The 17,560-nt window shown below is 42.0% G+C and overlaps 1 protein-coding gene and 1 non-coding gene across 3 annotated transcripts; both read left to right on the top strand.

Annotated features, from left to right (window-relative positions):
- The first annotated feature begins 989 nt into the window (after positions 1 to 989).
- Positions 990 to 16,633, top strand: brd1 (bromodomain containing 1). Of its 2 annotated transcripts, none has more exons than XM_023350202.1 (13): positions 990 to 1,261; positions 3,056 to 4,481; positions 5,110 to 5,266; positions 5,380 to 5,511; positions 5,595 to 5,723; positions 6,784 to 7,096; positions 7,194 to 7,487; positions 10,191 to 10,757; positions 10,908 to 11,049; positions 11,194 to 11,327; positions 12,494 to 12,603; positions 12,941 to 13,095; positions 14,752 to 16,633. In XM_023350202.1, exons 1-13 carry the CDS (start codon positions 1,171 to 1,173, stop codon positions 14,933 to 14,935), a joined length of 3,834 nt encoding a protein of 1,277 aa, XP_023205970.1. In that variant the 5' UTR covers positions 990 to 1,170; the 3' UTR covers positions 14,936 to 16,633. The 2 variants fall into 2 exon arrangements, with proteins under 2 accessions (XP_023205970.1, XP_014331522.1); XM_014476036.2 differs by having other exon boundaries at positions 1,173 to 1,401.
- trnak-cuu lies at positions 6,614 to 6,686 on the top strand. The gene has a single exon. It is a non-coding gene; the product is annotated as a tRNA-Lys (tRNA).
- Positions 16,634 to 17,560: the final 927 nt, after the last annotated feature.

Below are 17,560 nucleotides of genomic sequence, written 5' to 3' on the forward strand. Positions count from 1 at the left end.
AAGTATGGCTGGAGGCCAACTTACTTCTTCATGAAAGAAAGAAATACAAGACATGACTTCTGATCAAACCAAAGTAACCAAGTGACTTCCTGTTGGTTGATGTGAGTTAATAGAATCGCATATCTACATTTTCTTCTTTGATAAGAGTACAGAAGATGACTTTGATTTAATATGCTGTCAAAGCGAAACACCTCATTGGTGGATATGAATCAATGTATTAGAGAATCTGTTCTCTAATGTAGCCTTTATGGAAGAATGAAAACAATAAAAGCTCTTTTTGAAAGAAAGAAGTCCTATTTGTCACAACCCATGTAAGGGACAAAGCAAATGCATGGAAGAAGGTACTCAAACGCACCATGAGACATGGCAGGAGCAGCATTATTCTATGGGGATGTTGGGAACAAGGAGGCTGTTTAGAATTGATGATGAAGGAACATAATTACCAGTAAAGTTTGTATGTTATTTAAAAAAAAAATAAAGGATTCTCCTGTGTTGCGTTCATCTTCTAGTTATCAAATAGGAAAAGAGAAGAATGAGCTTAAATATGACATTCAACAGGTTTTGTCCCAGAAATTGCCCCCCTTCTTCTTTATAACACAATCAACATTTATTTTATTGTAATTAAGCACAATGTGCACATGAACTTTGAAGACCAAAACAACAACAAAAAAAACAACAACCTGCAACTCCGTAAAGCAGAAAATCCTCCTGAGATCATGGGCTGCGATGGGTGGCGGCGGTTCGTGTTGCACCTGTCACCTGGGTGGGGCTTTAAACCCGCGACTCTGTCTGTGTAGGTTAGAGATTAACCCAAACCGTGACTTGCTGGTTTTTTAAAAGCCATTTCCGTTTGGCCAAGTCAAAACAAAACACGTCACAGCTTTACTCCCACTGCACCCCTACCCGAAGGCTTTGTGTAGGGGGGCTTTGTCTGTGTTTGGCTAGCCTGGACTGACAAAAAAAAAAAAAAAAGGGGGCAATGCATCGATTGTGTGACAGATGGGGGGGCTCTTTTGTATGAAATCCTCACCAACATGACCTCCAGCGTCATGCGTAGAGTTGTGCGTACGAGTGGGAGTTGTCTGCTGCTGGATAAACGCATTGTTGTGCTGGGGGGATGTTCCGTCCTGTAACGCTGCTGTTCCTGCTGTTTGCCTCTGCAGCCTTTGAATGGCCTACAAAGGGAGGAACTGTGTCTTCTCTGTAGAAATCTGCACAAAAACCAGCACGGGCGCCAAGCAGACCTCGTTCTGTTTTACCAGTAGGTGAAAAGACCAAAGTGTTTCTCCCCCCCTCCGCTGGATGATAACATTGCGCAGGGAATGAGAACCGTTTCTCGGGCCGTTGCTTTATAAGGCTGCTGGCTAGCTACCTACTAGCAAAACTGCCCGTTTATCCGAGGTATGTGCTTTTCGTTTATCATGCTTTTTTGCGCTTTGGAGTCGCGCAGTGCGCCCCGTGGGCTTCATATTAGCCAGATGTTTGACTTGAATTAGGCAACATTGTTTCAAATGGCTTTTGGTTTGTTTTGACGCCATTTGGTCCGTTTCGGGGGGGGGCGGTTAGCTTCTGATGCTAGTTAGCCTACGTTATTGTTAGCATCTTAGCAGATTCTTCCTGAGGCTAATTAGTGAGTAAAAAGTGTCAACTCCGTGTGCATTTATGTTGTGAAAGCACTCATTGGGCACCACCCATTGCATTTAAATGCCTCAGCTGACTAACTAACGCCCTACTGAGATACTGTTTACAGAATAGCTAATCACCGAGCTTTGAAGTACTAGCATAGCTGATGGGTCGTGTGTTTTGTGCGTTTATTTACATAAAAAGTAATACTAAAAGATAGTTTTTAGCCATTTTATTCGCCTTACTGAATATCACAATGTGGAAAACTGCTCAAGTTGATTTAAGTACTTTCCTGGTTTGAGTAAGTTTGAGAAAAGGGAATGGGGGCCATAGTAGAGGAAATGCCCAGACCTCACAGCCTATTCCATTTTCTCAATTTTGCATCTGCAACATTAACTGATCTAATTTTGTTGCATTCACCTATTAATCCATGTCCCTACTTCCAGCCATTCATTCAACTTCAACTCATTCACTCATTAATCCACTTGTGTATCCTTTCACTGTCCTTCAGTATTTGCGTTCTGCAAAGATAAACCTCCGTAGATGCATCGGCCACAAACGCATAGTCAAGTTTTGTATTCATTCAAAAAATAAAGAAAAACACAGACTGAACAGGAATTTACTACAGCGACGGTATTAGTTGCAACACAAACCATTTCCTCACACCAATCTTTTCCATTCTCAATACCAGTCATACAAAACAAGCATAATTTATATTAAAAATGTACATTGCAACTACCCTAATAATCTCAAATCTTTTGATATTTATTGATACTTTCATTGAACAAACAGTGGAGAAAATAGTAAAACAAACAATCCCGACAATGTGGACGGTTTTGGGGGTTTTAAACATCATTAACTGGAGTTTATCACGGCAACGTTGAATCAAAGTTTTTATCTTGTTAAGAAATTTATCACAATAATTTAAAAAACAATATAACTGCCCATCCCTAGCCATTACTGGTATTAATTTTGCATTGATGATATCCTAACATCAAAAAGCAAATTGGCAGTCAGTTTCAATTGACGTTATTAGTATAGTTCTTTTAATATCTGAACCTCAGCCATCTGCAATTTTAGCTTTTAGAATAAAATTCACGCAACACGTTTGCATTATGACAGAAATATAAGCCATGGCTCTGTTTTGATCCCTTAAATTGAGCATTTGCATTGCACCTTGCTTCTTCTGCATGCGCTCTTGAACTATTTCATAACCAGCTAGATAAAAGTCCAACTGATTTTGGTAGTAAGTAAAGAGACAAATAAATACAGAATGTTGAATATCATGTATAACTTTCCTTCCACTTCACAATCCTGCACTAATTTGTGTTGGTCAGTCATGGCCTTCCTACAAAACACCTTGAATTTTGTGGTTATTATACCTCAAACTTTCCATGCTATCAAAAATGACCTTCCGTCTGTCACTCCACAGCATCACGGAGCGTCAAGATGAAGAAGAAAGCTCGGCAGCACCGGACGGCGGTGCCGCAGAGGGCGCAGTCTCCAATCAAGCCCTCTCCCAACAAGCAGATCCTGACCTACGCCCAGGCGCAGCGCATGGTGGAGTTCGAGCTGGACGGCCGCATCCACCGGCTAAGCATATACGACAAGCTGGACGTGATCTCTGACGACGACCCCATGATCCAGGAGATGATGGAGTGCACCAGCAACAAGGAGAACGCCGACAAACCCCAGCAGCAGGTCCGCCAGAGGTCGGCCAGACTAAAAAGCAACCAGGAGAAGAGAAACGCAGCACTGGGCATCGCCGGCAACGCGGAGGGCGGCGGGCATCACGCCGCGAGTCCCGCTGCGCCGAAGCTCCCCGAGCCGAAATTTCGAGTCGTCGAATACAACCTTCCCGCGGTTCCCAAGCGCCCAGCCTCGTTTTACAAGTACATAGAGAAGACGGAGGAGGAGCTGGACGAGGAGACGGAATACGACATGGACGAGGAGGACTACGCCTGGCTGGAGTTGGTGAACGAAAAACGCAAAAGCGAAGGGATGAGTCAGGTATCCCACAACGTTTTCGAGTTCCTGATCGACCGCTTCGAGAAAGAGCTTCACCTGGAAAGTCTGGACCAAGCGAGCGAGAAGCAGCCCGCCGTCGACGAGGACGCGGTTTGCTCCATCTGCATGAGCGGCGAGTGCCACAAAAGCAACACCATCCTGTTCTGCGGCATGTGCGGCGTGTCCGTGCACCAGGAGTGCTACGGCGTCCCCTACGTCCCGGAGAGCCACTGGCTCTGCAGACACTGCCTCCAGTCGCCGACCCAGCCGGCAGACTGCATCCTCTGTCCCAACAAGGGGGGAGCAGTGAAGAAGACGGACGACGATCGGTGGGGCCACGTGGTCTGCGCCCTCTGGGTGCCAGAGGTCGGCTTCGCCAACACCACCTTCATCGAACCCATCGACGGCATCGGGCAGATCCCGTCCGCTCGCTGGAAGCTCACCTGCTACATCTGCAAGGAGAAGAGCGTGGGCGCGTGCATCCAGTGCCACAAGGCCAACTGTTACACGGCCTTCCACGTCACCTGCGCCCAAAAGGCCGGGCTCTTCATGAAGATGGAGCCGATCAACGAGGTGACGGACACGGGGGAGCCCATCCTCTCTGTCAAAAAGACCGCCTATTGTGGAGCGCACACGCCCAACGGATGTGTGAGGAGGCCGCTCTCCATCTACGAAGATGCCAAGCGGAAAAACGGACTCTGTAAGAGGGCGAATAAAGGCAGGGGAGATGATAAAGAACATTGCAAAGGAAAGCAGCAGCAAAAGAAGAAAGGCAAGAGCAAGAAGCCTGAACCTGACGAGGAAAGTGAGGCTGCAGCTCCTGCTACTGTGCCTAGTTTTCCTGCTCACAGGTATAATCAAGTGGAGGCTCTGTAAAGCATTTGAACCATAAGTGTTTTTTTATTCTAAAGGTTTGAAAAGAATGGTGTTTTGAGTTTAGTATTACCTTAGAGAATAAGTTACTTTTATGTGTTTATCCTAATTATGTCCTGCCCTGTTTCCTTCCTATTTTCATTCTTGTATGTTTTCTTTCTTTCTTGTGTCCTTATTTCTTCCTTCCACTCTAATTTTCCTCTTTCCTGTTTTCCTTTTGCCCTTCACATTCCTGCCAGCCTTCCTACCTTGTTGCATACCTACATTCCTTTCTTTGGTCCTTCCTGTTGTCTTTACTTAATCTGTTGCTCTTCCTTAATCTGACCCTTCTTCTCCTTCTTCCCTTCCTTTCTTCCTTCCTCCATGCCTCCATTTTTCTTCTTTCCTTTCTTTTTACTTGTGTTTTCATTCCATCTTCCCATGTGTCCTTTTTTCCTATACCTCGTTTTTCTTTCCTTAAAATGAAAGAGGATCGTGGGAAGTTGAGTTTACATAAACTCCAGTATTAATCCTGTTATTTGATGATCAAAAAACAAAGCAGTTCTGAATACTTTTCACCTTGTTCTATCTCACTGGTTCTAATATATTTTCTTGTGCCTTGTTAAGGCTCCAGACCATTCTGAACCAGGTGTCCATACAGAAGAAGAGAGTCTTTGTGGAACTGGTCCTAAATTATTGGACCCTGAAAAGGCGATCTAGGAACGGAGTCCCCCTGATCAGGCGCCTTCAGACCTGCCTGCAGTCACAGAAGAACTCACAGCCGGTACGATTCACATGCTCATCTGTTTTTTTTGTTGCTTTTCCTTATATTATTTAAATCTCATAATTTCTGCATTCACCTATTGCATTTTTATTTGTTTTTTTGTTCCTCCTTAGAGGCACAATGAGGAGGAAAGCAGAGCGCTGAAGGAACAGCTGAAGGAATGGCACCGCCTCCGACACGACCTGGAGAGAGCTCGACTGCTGCTGGAGCTGATTCGCAAGAGGGAGAAGCTAAAGCGGGAAGAGGTAGGAGAGGACACATTGACAAATTTCAGGCCCATTTTCACCCGTTCCCTCATATTTCTGTTTTCCTCATGGCTCTGTTGCAGATTAAGCTACATGAGACCGTCCTGGAGATGAAGCTAACGCCGTTTAGCATCTTGCTCCGGGCTCTGTTGGACCAACTTCAGGCAAAAGACCAGGCCAAGATCTTCACCCAGCCTGTGGATGTCAATGAGGTGATCTACAAGAGAGGCTTGAACATGTTGTTTTTATTTTTAGGGTTCCTTGCATTATGAACAAGGCTGGGCTTTGATTTGACTTTTACCACGTTTGGATAATTGGAGAAAAGAAGATGTTTTATTCCTCTTGGCATTTCCCAAAAGACTGTATTCCTCTATCTGTCCCCTCAACTGTTCATTCAACTGTTCATTCAACCGTTCATCAATTTTCTGTACGCTCCACCATCCAACCAATCCTTTTTCCATTCATCTAATTTTATCCATTAATTTTTATTTATCCATGTGTTTGTCTAATTAAAAAGGTACATTTTTATCTAACTTTTTCTACGTTCCCTGTGTATTTGAAGAGTCCACGTAGCCTTAAAAAGTCTTAGATCATTTTATCTAAAATCAAGGCCTTAAATTAATTAAAAGGTAAGTTGGGCTGGCTAATCACAGGCCTTAAATTTTGTCTTGTGTTTCAGTCATACACTCATACAAAGATTCCACATACCTCCTTAATACATTTTTAGCGAGCCACATTTAAACTGTGACAAAAAAGAAAACATTTGTCGTAAACCTCGGCATCAAATTGTTTGATTTGTTAAACTAATATGCAGCGACTCGCTATGTAAACATCCCAACTGGTGGTGGGATCAATGAAATTTTCTGTAAGAAGTAATAAAAGCATCTCAGTTTTGTGGATTTGAATATGGATAGAGTATATTTCTTAAAATAAAGTTACGTTGTCTCTTTTAAGTTTGTGGAACCCTGCAGCTGCTGGCTTCAGTCTCGCACTGAGCCGTGATTCAGGTCATAAATCGCAGCCGCCCACCTGGTGGAGCCCGGGTTACGCAATGCGGTTTCCTGCAAAGTGGAATTTGACACTTGAGAAGTTTGCTTGCCAAGCCCGGCTAGCTCAGTCGGTAGAGCATGAGACTCTTAATCTCAGGGTCGTGGGTTCGAGCCCCACGTTGGGCGCTGCATTTTGTTTCAAGCATGAAGTCTTTAAATCTCCTTCCGAAGTCTAATATTAACCTCCAGTGACATTGTGTCAATGACAAAATACTTCCTGCAGGTTCCAGACTACCTCGACCACATCAAACGCCCGATGGACTTCTCCACCATCCGGCAGCGCATCGACGCCCAGGCCTACACCAACCTGGACCAGTTCGAGGCCGACTTCAACCTCATCGTCGACAACTGCATGAAATACAACTCCAAGGACACCTACTTCTACCGGGCCGCCGTTCGCCTCCGAGACCAGGGCGGCGTCCTGCTCAGGAAGGCCCGGCGGGACGTGGAGCAGATGGGCTTCGACGCCGAGAACGGCATGCACTTGTCGGAAGCCCCCGAAGTCAAAGCGCCGCCGTCGTTTTCTTGGGAAGACGGTGAGAATCTTTGTCTTCAAAGGTTCAGTCTGAAACGGTTGGTCGATCTTCTACTGAATCTCTCTTTTTTTTTTATTTTTTATTCCTGTACCCTCAGTGGACCGTCTGCTGGTGCCGGCCAACCGGGAGCACCTTCCCCTGGACAAGCAGCTGCAGCTGCTCCTGGAGAAGTTCGACCTGACCTGCGCCATGAAGACCAGCCCGTCCCGCAGCAAGCGCCTCAAGCTGCTTAAGAAGACCATCAACGACATGCGAAACGAAATCAGCCTGAAGAAACTTCTGCCCTCTCACCATCACAGTTCCGCCTTCGCAGCCACTCCGTCCCCTCCGGAGCTGGACAAATCCACAGAGGACAGGCAGAAACCCAACGGGCATTTTCAAGATGACGAAGGTACGTATGCATTCTCTGTTTTACTCAGTTTTTGTTCCTGAAAGGCAGAGACAACATTGTTATTGATATGTGACAGCTTTATTGATTAATTGTCACAGTGATGGATGTTTCTTTAAAGCAACAAAAGGCAGGTTGAAGGAGAAATTTGTCCTTCTAAGGAGTGGAGGTGTGGCACATTTTGATAACACATAAAGACGGTTTTATGTAAACTGCACCTCAAAGGCCATCTGGTTAGAGTGACTGTGTTATACCGGATGACTTCAACAACCTCCTTTTTTAATTAAACAAATATCACTTGATTGAACATGCGGCTTTGTTTCAACAGGTTTTTGTCGATGGGTTCCAAACTGTTTTATCCATGTAGAGGAGAATAGAAGTTTTCATTTCCAACCAGTTTTTCTCTGCAGTACATTTTTACAATCTTTTTCAAGCAGATTCTGCTTTAGACCTGGGTTTGAACTTTGAGCCGTTCCAACACATTAAAATTCCCAAGATTTTTATCCTGTTGTGTTCATACTGAGCTGGACTCTATTGGCCAATTAGACTCCTGGAAGCATTTGATTAAATTGGATTTTCAGTCCTTCCAGGAGGTTGTGATGTTTTTTTTTGTGATTCTTGGTGCCTAAAATTAGCAGATTTCTTTTCACCTTTTTCAAAAAGTTACGGTCAAACTTGCAATTTTTTTTAAAGCTTTGTTTTTGCCACAACGTGGTCTTACAAAAAAGCTGAAATTGCCACACATGACGTCCCCAAAAAATACTTTTAATAGTTAATATTTGAAGTGCAAGCAACATTTTCACCTTCTTGAAATAGAACCTTGAATACAAATGTGTTCTGAGGAGTTGTCAAATTGCAAAAGAAGAATTCCAGTTTGGTCATTCAAGTTGGCATGAACCGTATGCAAAGTGTATGCAAGTCTTACAAAACAACCAAAATGATTTTTGGAAAAGGTCAAATGTTACTGTTTAGCTTCATGCATGCGTCTCACAGATTCAGGTTTCACGAGAGATCATGAAACAGGAAGTTAAATCAGAAGGGGACTAAAGGGATTGGCTCATTCCTCCCAAAGTGTTTCAAACACAGAATTATGTCAAGTGCTTAACACCGGACTCTGAATTCTCTCCCACAAATCAAAATATAATTATTTGAGAAACCTTCTTGTGTGGTTCATGGAGTTTTGCTTAAAATGTTACAGATTTTGTTGTACTTGTGATCCTATGGTGTTGAATGTGTGTTTACGGCCTGTTTAGTTTGAGCCGGCTGTAAAAATGGAAACATTAAAGGAGAGCAGTTGTGTAAAAAATACAAAAAAACCTATTCTTTCATTTGTATTCATAAAAAGCCGTCAAAAGATATAGAGAAATACACCAGCTGTGATAAAACGAAACCCGCCGGCTTTGATTTGTGTGCTGTAAAGGACGGCTTCGCTTTAAACTCGAGTTGTTCAAAGGCTTGCTGATTCAAAACAACTTCTATGAAGTTGTCCTTCCTGACTGAGCCACACTGAAACGTGTGGAGGTTTCCACGCCAACGATGGTGGCGCTGAAGCGGAGGAAAGGTGCAACCGCTTTCTGAACTTGGAAATTTGCATTGTGAAAAGTGTGAAATTTTGACATGGAAAATTGTGTTGGAACTACAATATTTTGAAATTACCCGAAAGGAGAATGAAATCACAAAAACTAAATGGACATAAAGCTGATTGGACTTGGTATTAGACAACATAAATGTTCACTTTCCAGGTTTTGACTGTTTTGTGCTGACAGGTTAAAGATTGCTAGCTGAAAAATTAAGATCCCGTCATATCTTCTTCTTCGCGTTACCTAGAATTGAGGAGAATGCATCTTTTCTTTTCTGGGACAGAGAAGATGGTCAGATTTTATAAAAAGAAAATGGATGGAGATTAGGCATGGGCTATTTGGCTTAAAAATAAAATTTCATACCAGATCCTGTAACATTTTTTTTTTCTTGCTTTCTTTTCTAAAACTGAAATTACAAGTGACAAGACAAAAATGATCCCTTCTGTGAGTCGTACGATGGAGTATCAGGGCCAGGCTGCGAGAATTTTTGTTGAATTACAAAATGCAGTCACCATGCTAGCAAAGCAAAGACGCATGTTTACAAGAACGTATTCAAATTACAAGAATAAACTTATTTTTAAAAGAAAAAACTGTGCGTTATAAAGACCTGACGAACATCTGTGTGATTTTCTTTTTTAAAGAGACTCTGACTTTGTCATTTGCTCAATCATTTCGATGTCCTGTATGTGACAATAATTTGACGCTGATGTGTTAGAAGATTAAGTATTTCCTCATCTGTAAAGCTTATGCCAAAGTATAGCGCCACAAAATGCTCAACTTTCCTTATTTTTTATTTTTTTTGCTACTTGTCTTGTCATGTTGAAGTTCTCACAAAATAGCTACTTAATTTTTTACTTAACTTTATTCTGGTAATTTTCTGACTGTAGTCTTGGAATATTATAACTTTATTTTTGTATGTTAAAACGCCTGACCTCACTCTTAGTAATGGAAACTCAAGGAGTGCAATGGTGGGGGGGAAAAAAATAACCAGCTTTTCAAAAAAAAAAAAAAAACACAACATTTTTTTTCACAAGCCAAAAGGTCATTTAATCAATTAGAATTGATTGATGGAGATGAGGTGATTCTGCCTCCACTCAGCTGTGCTTCCATGATGTCCACTCCACAGGAGACAAGTCTCTTCCTCCTAAACTGGAGCCGCCGGACGCTCTACCCCCACTCCTCCGCTCGGATGCCAATTCTGAACCCCCCACCCTCAAACCGATCGACGACGGCGCGGAACAGACTCGCGGCAAGCGACCGAGGTTGGACAGGGACGCGGCGGAGCTGCTGTCCTCGGCTCCACGCCTCAACGGCCACTCCCTCCAGAGCGCCCTGTGGGACGGCGACGTGAGCGTGCTGGCCACGCCCACCTTTGCGGAGCCCACGGGCGCGGCCAACCACCGGACGGCCGTCGTCTTCCGCAAGTCGAAGGCGGCCGGAGCGCACGGGCCGCCCGAGGGCGAAGACAAGGAGGACGACGGGGCCGACGGCGGGTCAGGCGAGCAGGACGGGGAAAATAAGGACGGCTCCCAGCTCGGCGCCAAATCTTTCCTCTCGGTTGTCATACCGCGGCTGGAGACGCTGCTTCATAGCAAGAAGAGGAAGCGCAGTGGCAGCAGATGCAGAGAGGTGGAGGAAGAGGAGACTGAACACACAGAGGAGGGGGCGTCTCCCGGGAAAAGACTACATACTGGTAAAAACATCCTTAGGAACTATTATTGGTGAACAATTCAGTAAGGAATCTGTTGGACCACAGGCCAAAACTTTCTTCTTGGCTAACCAGAATGTTACCATCTAGTTGTCAGATATAGAGAGTGCTGTTCTGTCTTCTGGCTCCTCGCAGGCCTGTCGAGAGGTTTCCTGGGGATGGCCGAGGAGAAAGAAGTAGAAAAAACACGGCGGCCCAGCAGAGTGGTGGAGCCGCGACGGCGCTGTGCCTCCGAGTCCTCCATATCTTCATGCAGCAGTCTGCAGGGAAGCGCCAGGTCAGACGGCCAGAAACACAGATGAGAGACGAACCTTTGAGGCTCACCCTTATGTTTTAGTTACAGCTGTTTATCCAAAGAAAGGTTTTGTCCAAGTAAGCTTGTTTTCATCTGTGTGTTTGTGTGTGTACATTTTGCTCACAGCACCATTCTCAGTCTTCCAAAATGTGGAATGGGGAAACCAGCTTTAGTCCGAAGAAACACTGTGGATGATAAGAGGGAACTCATTGCCTGCATTGAATCGGGGAACTTTGCCAAAGCTGCTAGAATTGCTGCAGGTAAATAAATACTGGTCAAAGGCAGCTTGATAAAGTTTCTGAAGTGTACCTTTAATGCATGGTTGCTTTTTTTCTGAGAAGCTAATATAAATTAAAAAATTATGATGAATGATACCTCGAATGTTTCTTATTCGTTGGATTGATACCCCTTGACCTTTTTCACGTAGTTTTGTCATGTTAGGACTACAAATGAGCACAAACTCCAGATTTGAGACATTATTTGAAAACAAAAAGTTGCGTTTTGTCAGGTTAAAATCTAAAAAGAATGCTGTGCTTTTGTTCAGTTCTCCTGGCTCAACACTGATGGATTTTTGTGAAATAAAAAAGAACAGGCTCAAAATCAGTCGAATGAATACATTTTTAGGACTTTCCGCAACTTCCTAATTTGATTTAGCTGTTTGCTTTGACTATGCCGTCTTTTGTTTTTAGCTAAATATGCTTTGCTCTAACCCATTTCAGTGGAGCTCTGGGTGTAGTCATTGTCAGAAAAAGAAGTTGGCCGATTTATAGCCTCAGGGTACCCCACACAAAAATAGAAGGAAGGAGTAAAGATCACTGCTGTGCACCAAGTTTCCCTCAAATAATGCAAAATAAACCAAGCAAAGAGCCTTTTCATTGTGCTTCAAAGTTATGCACGACTTTGTTTTTAGTATTTCATAAAAAAACACAGGAGGTTTTACTTCTAATGTGACAAAAGGAAAATTTCAAGGGGAACGGATGTTTTTGCGAGACCAAGGCACTTATTGGACTAAATAGATTAGCAGCATCCCTGATGTCTGCAGATATCTCTAAATTATCTTAATCTTCTTCAGACTTAATGTGATCAAACCTGCAGACATCTGGTTTCAATTCATGGCTAAAAAAACCAAAAACATATTTGGAAACGAGGATCCGCTACAAGCCAGGGTCTTTTGAGTGTTGGCAGTGACCGTTTATTTATTTATTTCCCTGCCTGCCACCGTCGGCATCAAACCAGTCCGCACCTGGGCGCCCCCCCTACCGTCATCTTACCTTCGTCTCAATCTCTCATTTTTCAAATTAAGTACTTAAACACTCCTGGCTAATTTAAGCGTTCGCTCCTCGCTGTACCTAATTTTCCCACTAACAGTTTTGAGAACACGTCTCTCTGTGTCTTAACTTCTCTGGTGTCGTTCCCGCTTCCGTAGAGGTCGGCAACAGCAACATCTGGATGCCGGCTAGTGCTGCAACAGTTGCCCTGGAACCTTTGAAGCTAGTCTGGGCCAAATGCAGTGGCTACCCTTCCTACCCTGCTTTGGTGAGTTTTATTTTTTTAATTGCTATTATCCTATTTAAATGTCACCTTCACGTTCAGGACTCACTGAAGCCAAATTGGAACAGTCTTCCTGAAAGTTGGAAGAAATTGAGACCGTTTGTCCACTAGATGGCACTCCAAATCAACTATTTGATGTTTGCCTTGAAAGAAATCCAATTGGGTTTCTTTTTTTAATGTAATCTTTATTAACAAATGACAATCGCACAAAATCAACAAGTAATCCCATTGGTTTAAGCTAGCGGTGTGCATAGGATTGTTTGTGTTAACAGTTTCGGCTGTGTCTCCCAATCCCCCCCCACCCTCCACTGCTGCGTGGCAGATCATCGACCCCCACATGCCACGCGTCGGCTGCCAGCACAACGGGGTGTCCATCCCCATCCCCCCCATGGACGTGCTCCGAATCGGAGAGCAGATGCAGTACAAGGCCGAGGAGAAGCTCCACCTCGTCCTCTTCTTCGACAACAAGCGCAGCTGGTGAGTGCCGCCCCGTTCGTCTGAGTGATTTAGGCCGACGCCGGCTCCTACAAGGGTAAACCTGTCAACCTCCCCGTCAGCTGATCGTTATTCTCCTCTGGCTGCGGAGCATCAGTTGTCAGGAGAAAACAAATGGCTCTCGCCTCGAGAGGCACTTGATATGTTCACCTCGGCTCCCATTAAAATACTGCGAAAGGACGCCGGGCAATTTCAGACGTGCAGCACGCGCCACAATTACCGGCGAGCGTCGGCAGAGGTTGTGTAGAACGCCTTCAGAGTAAATTCGTCTTCTGCTGGAATCTCTCGCTGGAAAAAATTGAGGAAAATACAACGTATTTATCTATCTACGTATATTCAGTTTTTAATTACTACTTTTAGCAATCTTCTATTGTTTATTTTTGTTGCCAAAGCTTTCTAGATGGAGCGAAGTTTCTCTTGTGCTCTTCAACTCTCCCTACATCTTTTCTGTAGAATGAAGTAAAAAAACTCACTGCAGAAAACCCAAATTCAGTTTTCTTGCAGAGGTTTTATTTAAAATAATAACAGCAATAAAAATATTTTTCCGGAATAATACACCTCTCTCACTGTTGCAGTGGGTTTTTATCCCTGTGTCAGATTGAATCTGTGACGACGCATTAGGGCCATTGTAGTAAGAAAAGACAGTAAATTTCCACCAAAAAAGCCAACTCAGAAACTTTGAGATTGATCCCAGACGGGTTTTTTTTAGAAGAAACAAGAGCATTTCTGAACTCCAAAAAGTTGAAAATTTTCAGGAAGAAAGCTCAGAAATGTTGAGATAAATCTCAATTATGATTTTTTTTTAGAAAAAAGTTGTTTCTTGGGGGTTTCAAATTTTTATCTTTTGAAGCTCCGAAATGTCTCCTTTTTTTCTCTCTTTCTTTTTCTAGAAAAATTCTGAAATTGATCTCAAATTTTCATTTTTTTTTGTTTTGTTTTGTTTTGGTGAAGATTTACTCTACCTACATTGGCCCCAGTACGCCATCGTTGGAATCCTTGTAGAGTTTAACTAACTCCAAATGTTTACACTTGTGATGGTAGGAGGACTTTTTAATTTTACTTTCTGACATAACTCTGACATTTTTAATCGGGTTAAGATTATTACCAACATAATTTTCTTGAATTATGTTAAGTATGACAAACGTACGTGTCTCTGTGCAATAATTTATAATAAGCAAGACATTGTTCAGTTGAAAAATTGTAAGCAAGATTTCTGCACCCAAACCAGCTTTTGTTTAATTTATCACATTTGGCTAAATACAGCAAAGAATTTGAAAGAAATTGACCAAAACCCTGTTCTTATAGCAGATTAAATTTGTTCAACGTAGCCTAAGAGGATTTGAAAACTTGATTACTGTCTGTTAATACAGTAAACGTGCAAAATCTATTTTTACATTTTGGATCAAACAAAAAGAATCAGACAACTTTGCTGTGTTTTGAGGTTTCTTTTTTCTTCCTCTTCATGGCCCGAGAGTACCATGAGTACATGACAGAACGTTTGGACTCTCCTGATTTATACCGTACTGAAACAGAAAGTCGCGGGTTACAAATTGAATATTCTCAGACACTCAAGTCATTGCTGCAAATGTGATTTGGTGGAGGGGAAAAAAAAATAATTGTGAGCATTGGGATCTCCAGGCAGTGGCTTCCCAGGTCCAAGATGGTTCCTCTTGGCGTCGACAAAACCATCGACAAGATCAAGCTGATGGAAGGCCGCACCTCCAGCATCCGCAAAGCGGTCCAGATCGCCTTCAGCCGCGCCATGAACCACCTGAGCCTGGTGCAGGACGAGCAAGTCAGCGACCTCAGCGACGTCGACTGAGGATAAGACCACTAACCAAAAAACTTCTCCCCCCTCCACACACACACACACACACACACACACACACTCGCTCCTCATTCCCCTCCTTCTGTCTCTGCGGGAGACTTCGATGTTTACTGGGCACCTGCTGTAACAGGTGGTGTCAGAAATGAATGTGTCCGTATTTTCTCTCCACCCTTTCTTTCAGCCCTGTGACTGTGCCGAGGTGGAGGCGACCCCCCCTCCTCCTCCTCCTCTTCCTCCTCCTCCTCCACTCTCAATCCAAACACCTCCTCTGCCATTGCTGATGTAGTTTGTTTTGGTTGCCTTACAGAATCCCGTTAATTTGAATAAAAACCTATTAAGCTTACGTCATTCCCACAGGTTTTTACGTCTGTTGTTTTCTTTTGTATTTAAACTGTAAATAACCTGTACATTTGCCTGACACTAACTTATTTTTTATTTGTTAAACATGCCGTTGGTACTGTACAGTTGTTGTTTTTTTTTTTTAAATATTTAGTAAGTTTTGCTTGAATGATCGAAAAGAATAGAAAGTTAGGGCTCAAGTGTCTTGTTTAAAATAAAAAAAGAAGAAAAAGAACAAAAAACTCCAAAAGCCTTGTTTTTGTCTAAGTTATTATTTTGTAAACTTCCATTTTATTTTATTTTCTTGTATGAAAAATAATTTTGGTATATTTTTGTTCATATAAATACAGTATTTATATTTGAATACATTGTATGCTGTCTGTTTGTCTCTGTCGGGGGGGCCAAAAGCTCAATTCAGTTCGCAAATAAGTTGTTAAATAAGCATTGGACAGACGTGACAGTAAAACAAACGAAGCCTACATTTTGATATGTTAGTATTTTAATAATGAAGTCATTCTGAAAATGTGTAGGAATGAGTTTTCATTCGATAACAAATCAATTTCTTGTCGCGGAAGATTATAAATCGATTTGACCCGTCAACGTCGAGGCCTGTTTCATGAGACTTAATTTAATCCCACGGCGAACTGATCCGTGATCCGTTTATGTTTTAAGGCGTGAAGCATATCTGTGGACACAAATGCGTATTTCACAAATTATCGTGCATTGGATTGCACCACTTTGGACTCTCGGTGTGCGTCTAAAGCTCACGGTCTGTCGTAAACACGGAACATTTTGTTCTAAAGAAACCAAAAATGTTGCTACCCAGATGATTTTTTTTTTGTTTTTGTCGTGTGATTTTTATTTTTTATTTTTATTTTTTTCTTTTTCGGAGAAATTGTTGCCAAAAAATAAGAAAAAAATGTCAACTGTTTTTTTTTTATTTTTATTTTTTTTTTAAGGAAAACAATTTGACTGTTGCTTTGCTGTTGTAAAAGAATGTGCCTCTGTTAACTTATTGTAAAGTACTTGCATTACTTTATATGTGAAGAAAGACATGCAGAGTGATTGTGAAGTGACACATTCTGTGGTGAATATCTGCCTTTTTTTTAAATGTAACCCTTTTCTAACTTTTGTAGCTGTAGACTTGAAAGACAATTCTTCTGTTTTTTGTTTTGTTTTGTTTTTTTATATGAACGTCTATTTTTTCTGGGTAGCACCGGGTAGTTTTGATATACTTCATTTTGTACTTTACTGTAGTGTTATTTTTTAATGGGAGGGGCATACAGAATATTGCTGGGACTTTTTTTGTAGTAAAAGAACAATAAAAATACAAAATAAACAAAGTGAAAGTGATTTTTGATGTCCTTTTCAGTACATTTGATACTTTGCGTGCTTAAAAGTAAACACTCACGGTTGCGTTTGTGTTACGCAGAGATTCATGCTGTTTGGTTTAAATACATCAAAAGTTTGTTTTACCAATCTAGGAAGTCAAAATTGCAAGTCGGCTGCATTAAGACACAAAAACCAAGGAAAGTTACATTTGTTCTGGAACGCAATAAAACTGAACTATGAAGTCTGAATTTTGTTAAAAGTTCCTGTGAAGTCGCATTGTAATGTAAAAACACAGGCTTCACCTTTTGAGAATTTGGAACCAAAACAAGGCATATTTCACAGGGCAAATTGAGCCAAAAACATGACTTGCTGTGTTTGGATAAAAAAAAAAAAAATAGAGGTCAGAAAACACAATATTTTGTTTTGGAAACATTAATTCAGCTTAGATCTTCAATTAATAAAGGAGCTGCTGGAATCTTTGTTTATAACTTTTTCCTTTTGTAATATAACTCTAGATGGTGAAATCATCCTTTTTTTACTGTCACGGATGACTGCGCTTTTGAATTTAACCATGGTTTTTGGTCATAAGTCTCATATCTAAGGTATTACGAAGTGCCTTGGAGGACTTTCAAGAGATTTTGTGCTGGAATATCACCGGCCTTCATCAATTGTTCTCATCTCTGGTTGAAAATGAGTCATTATGCTAAGAACTGGATTAAAGACTTCTGTGGCTTTGGGGGTGATTAATAATAGATGCCATAATTTAACGTTACATTTGTACACACAACAAAATTGAGTTAAGTTTGGGTGGTGATGGGGAAGTTTACCAACTTTTTTTCTGTTATAGCTAACAAAATTATGTTTACAGTCATTTTATCTTCCCAGAAATTGGTTTATACTTTTAAAAACATCCCTTTTTTAATTTTTTTTTTTTTTAAACAAAGTAAC

This window comes from Xiphophorus maculatus, chromosome 17 (genome assembly GCF_002775205.1).
Source record: "Xiphophorus maculatus strain JP 163 A chromosome 17, X_maculatus-5.0-male, whole genome shotgun sequence".
In the NCBI taxonomy this organism is placed as follows: Eukaryota; Metazoa; Chordata; class Actinopteri; order Cyprinodontiformes; family Poeciliidae; genus Xiphophorus; species Xiphophorus maculatus.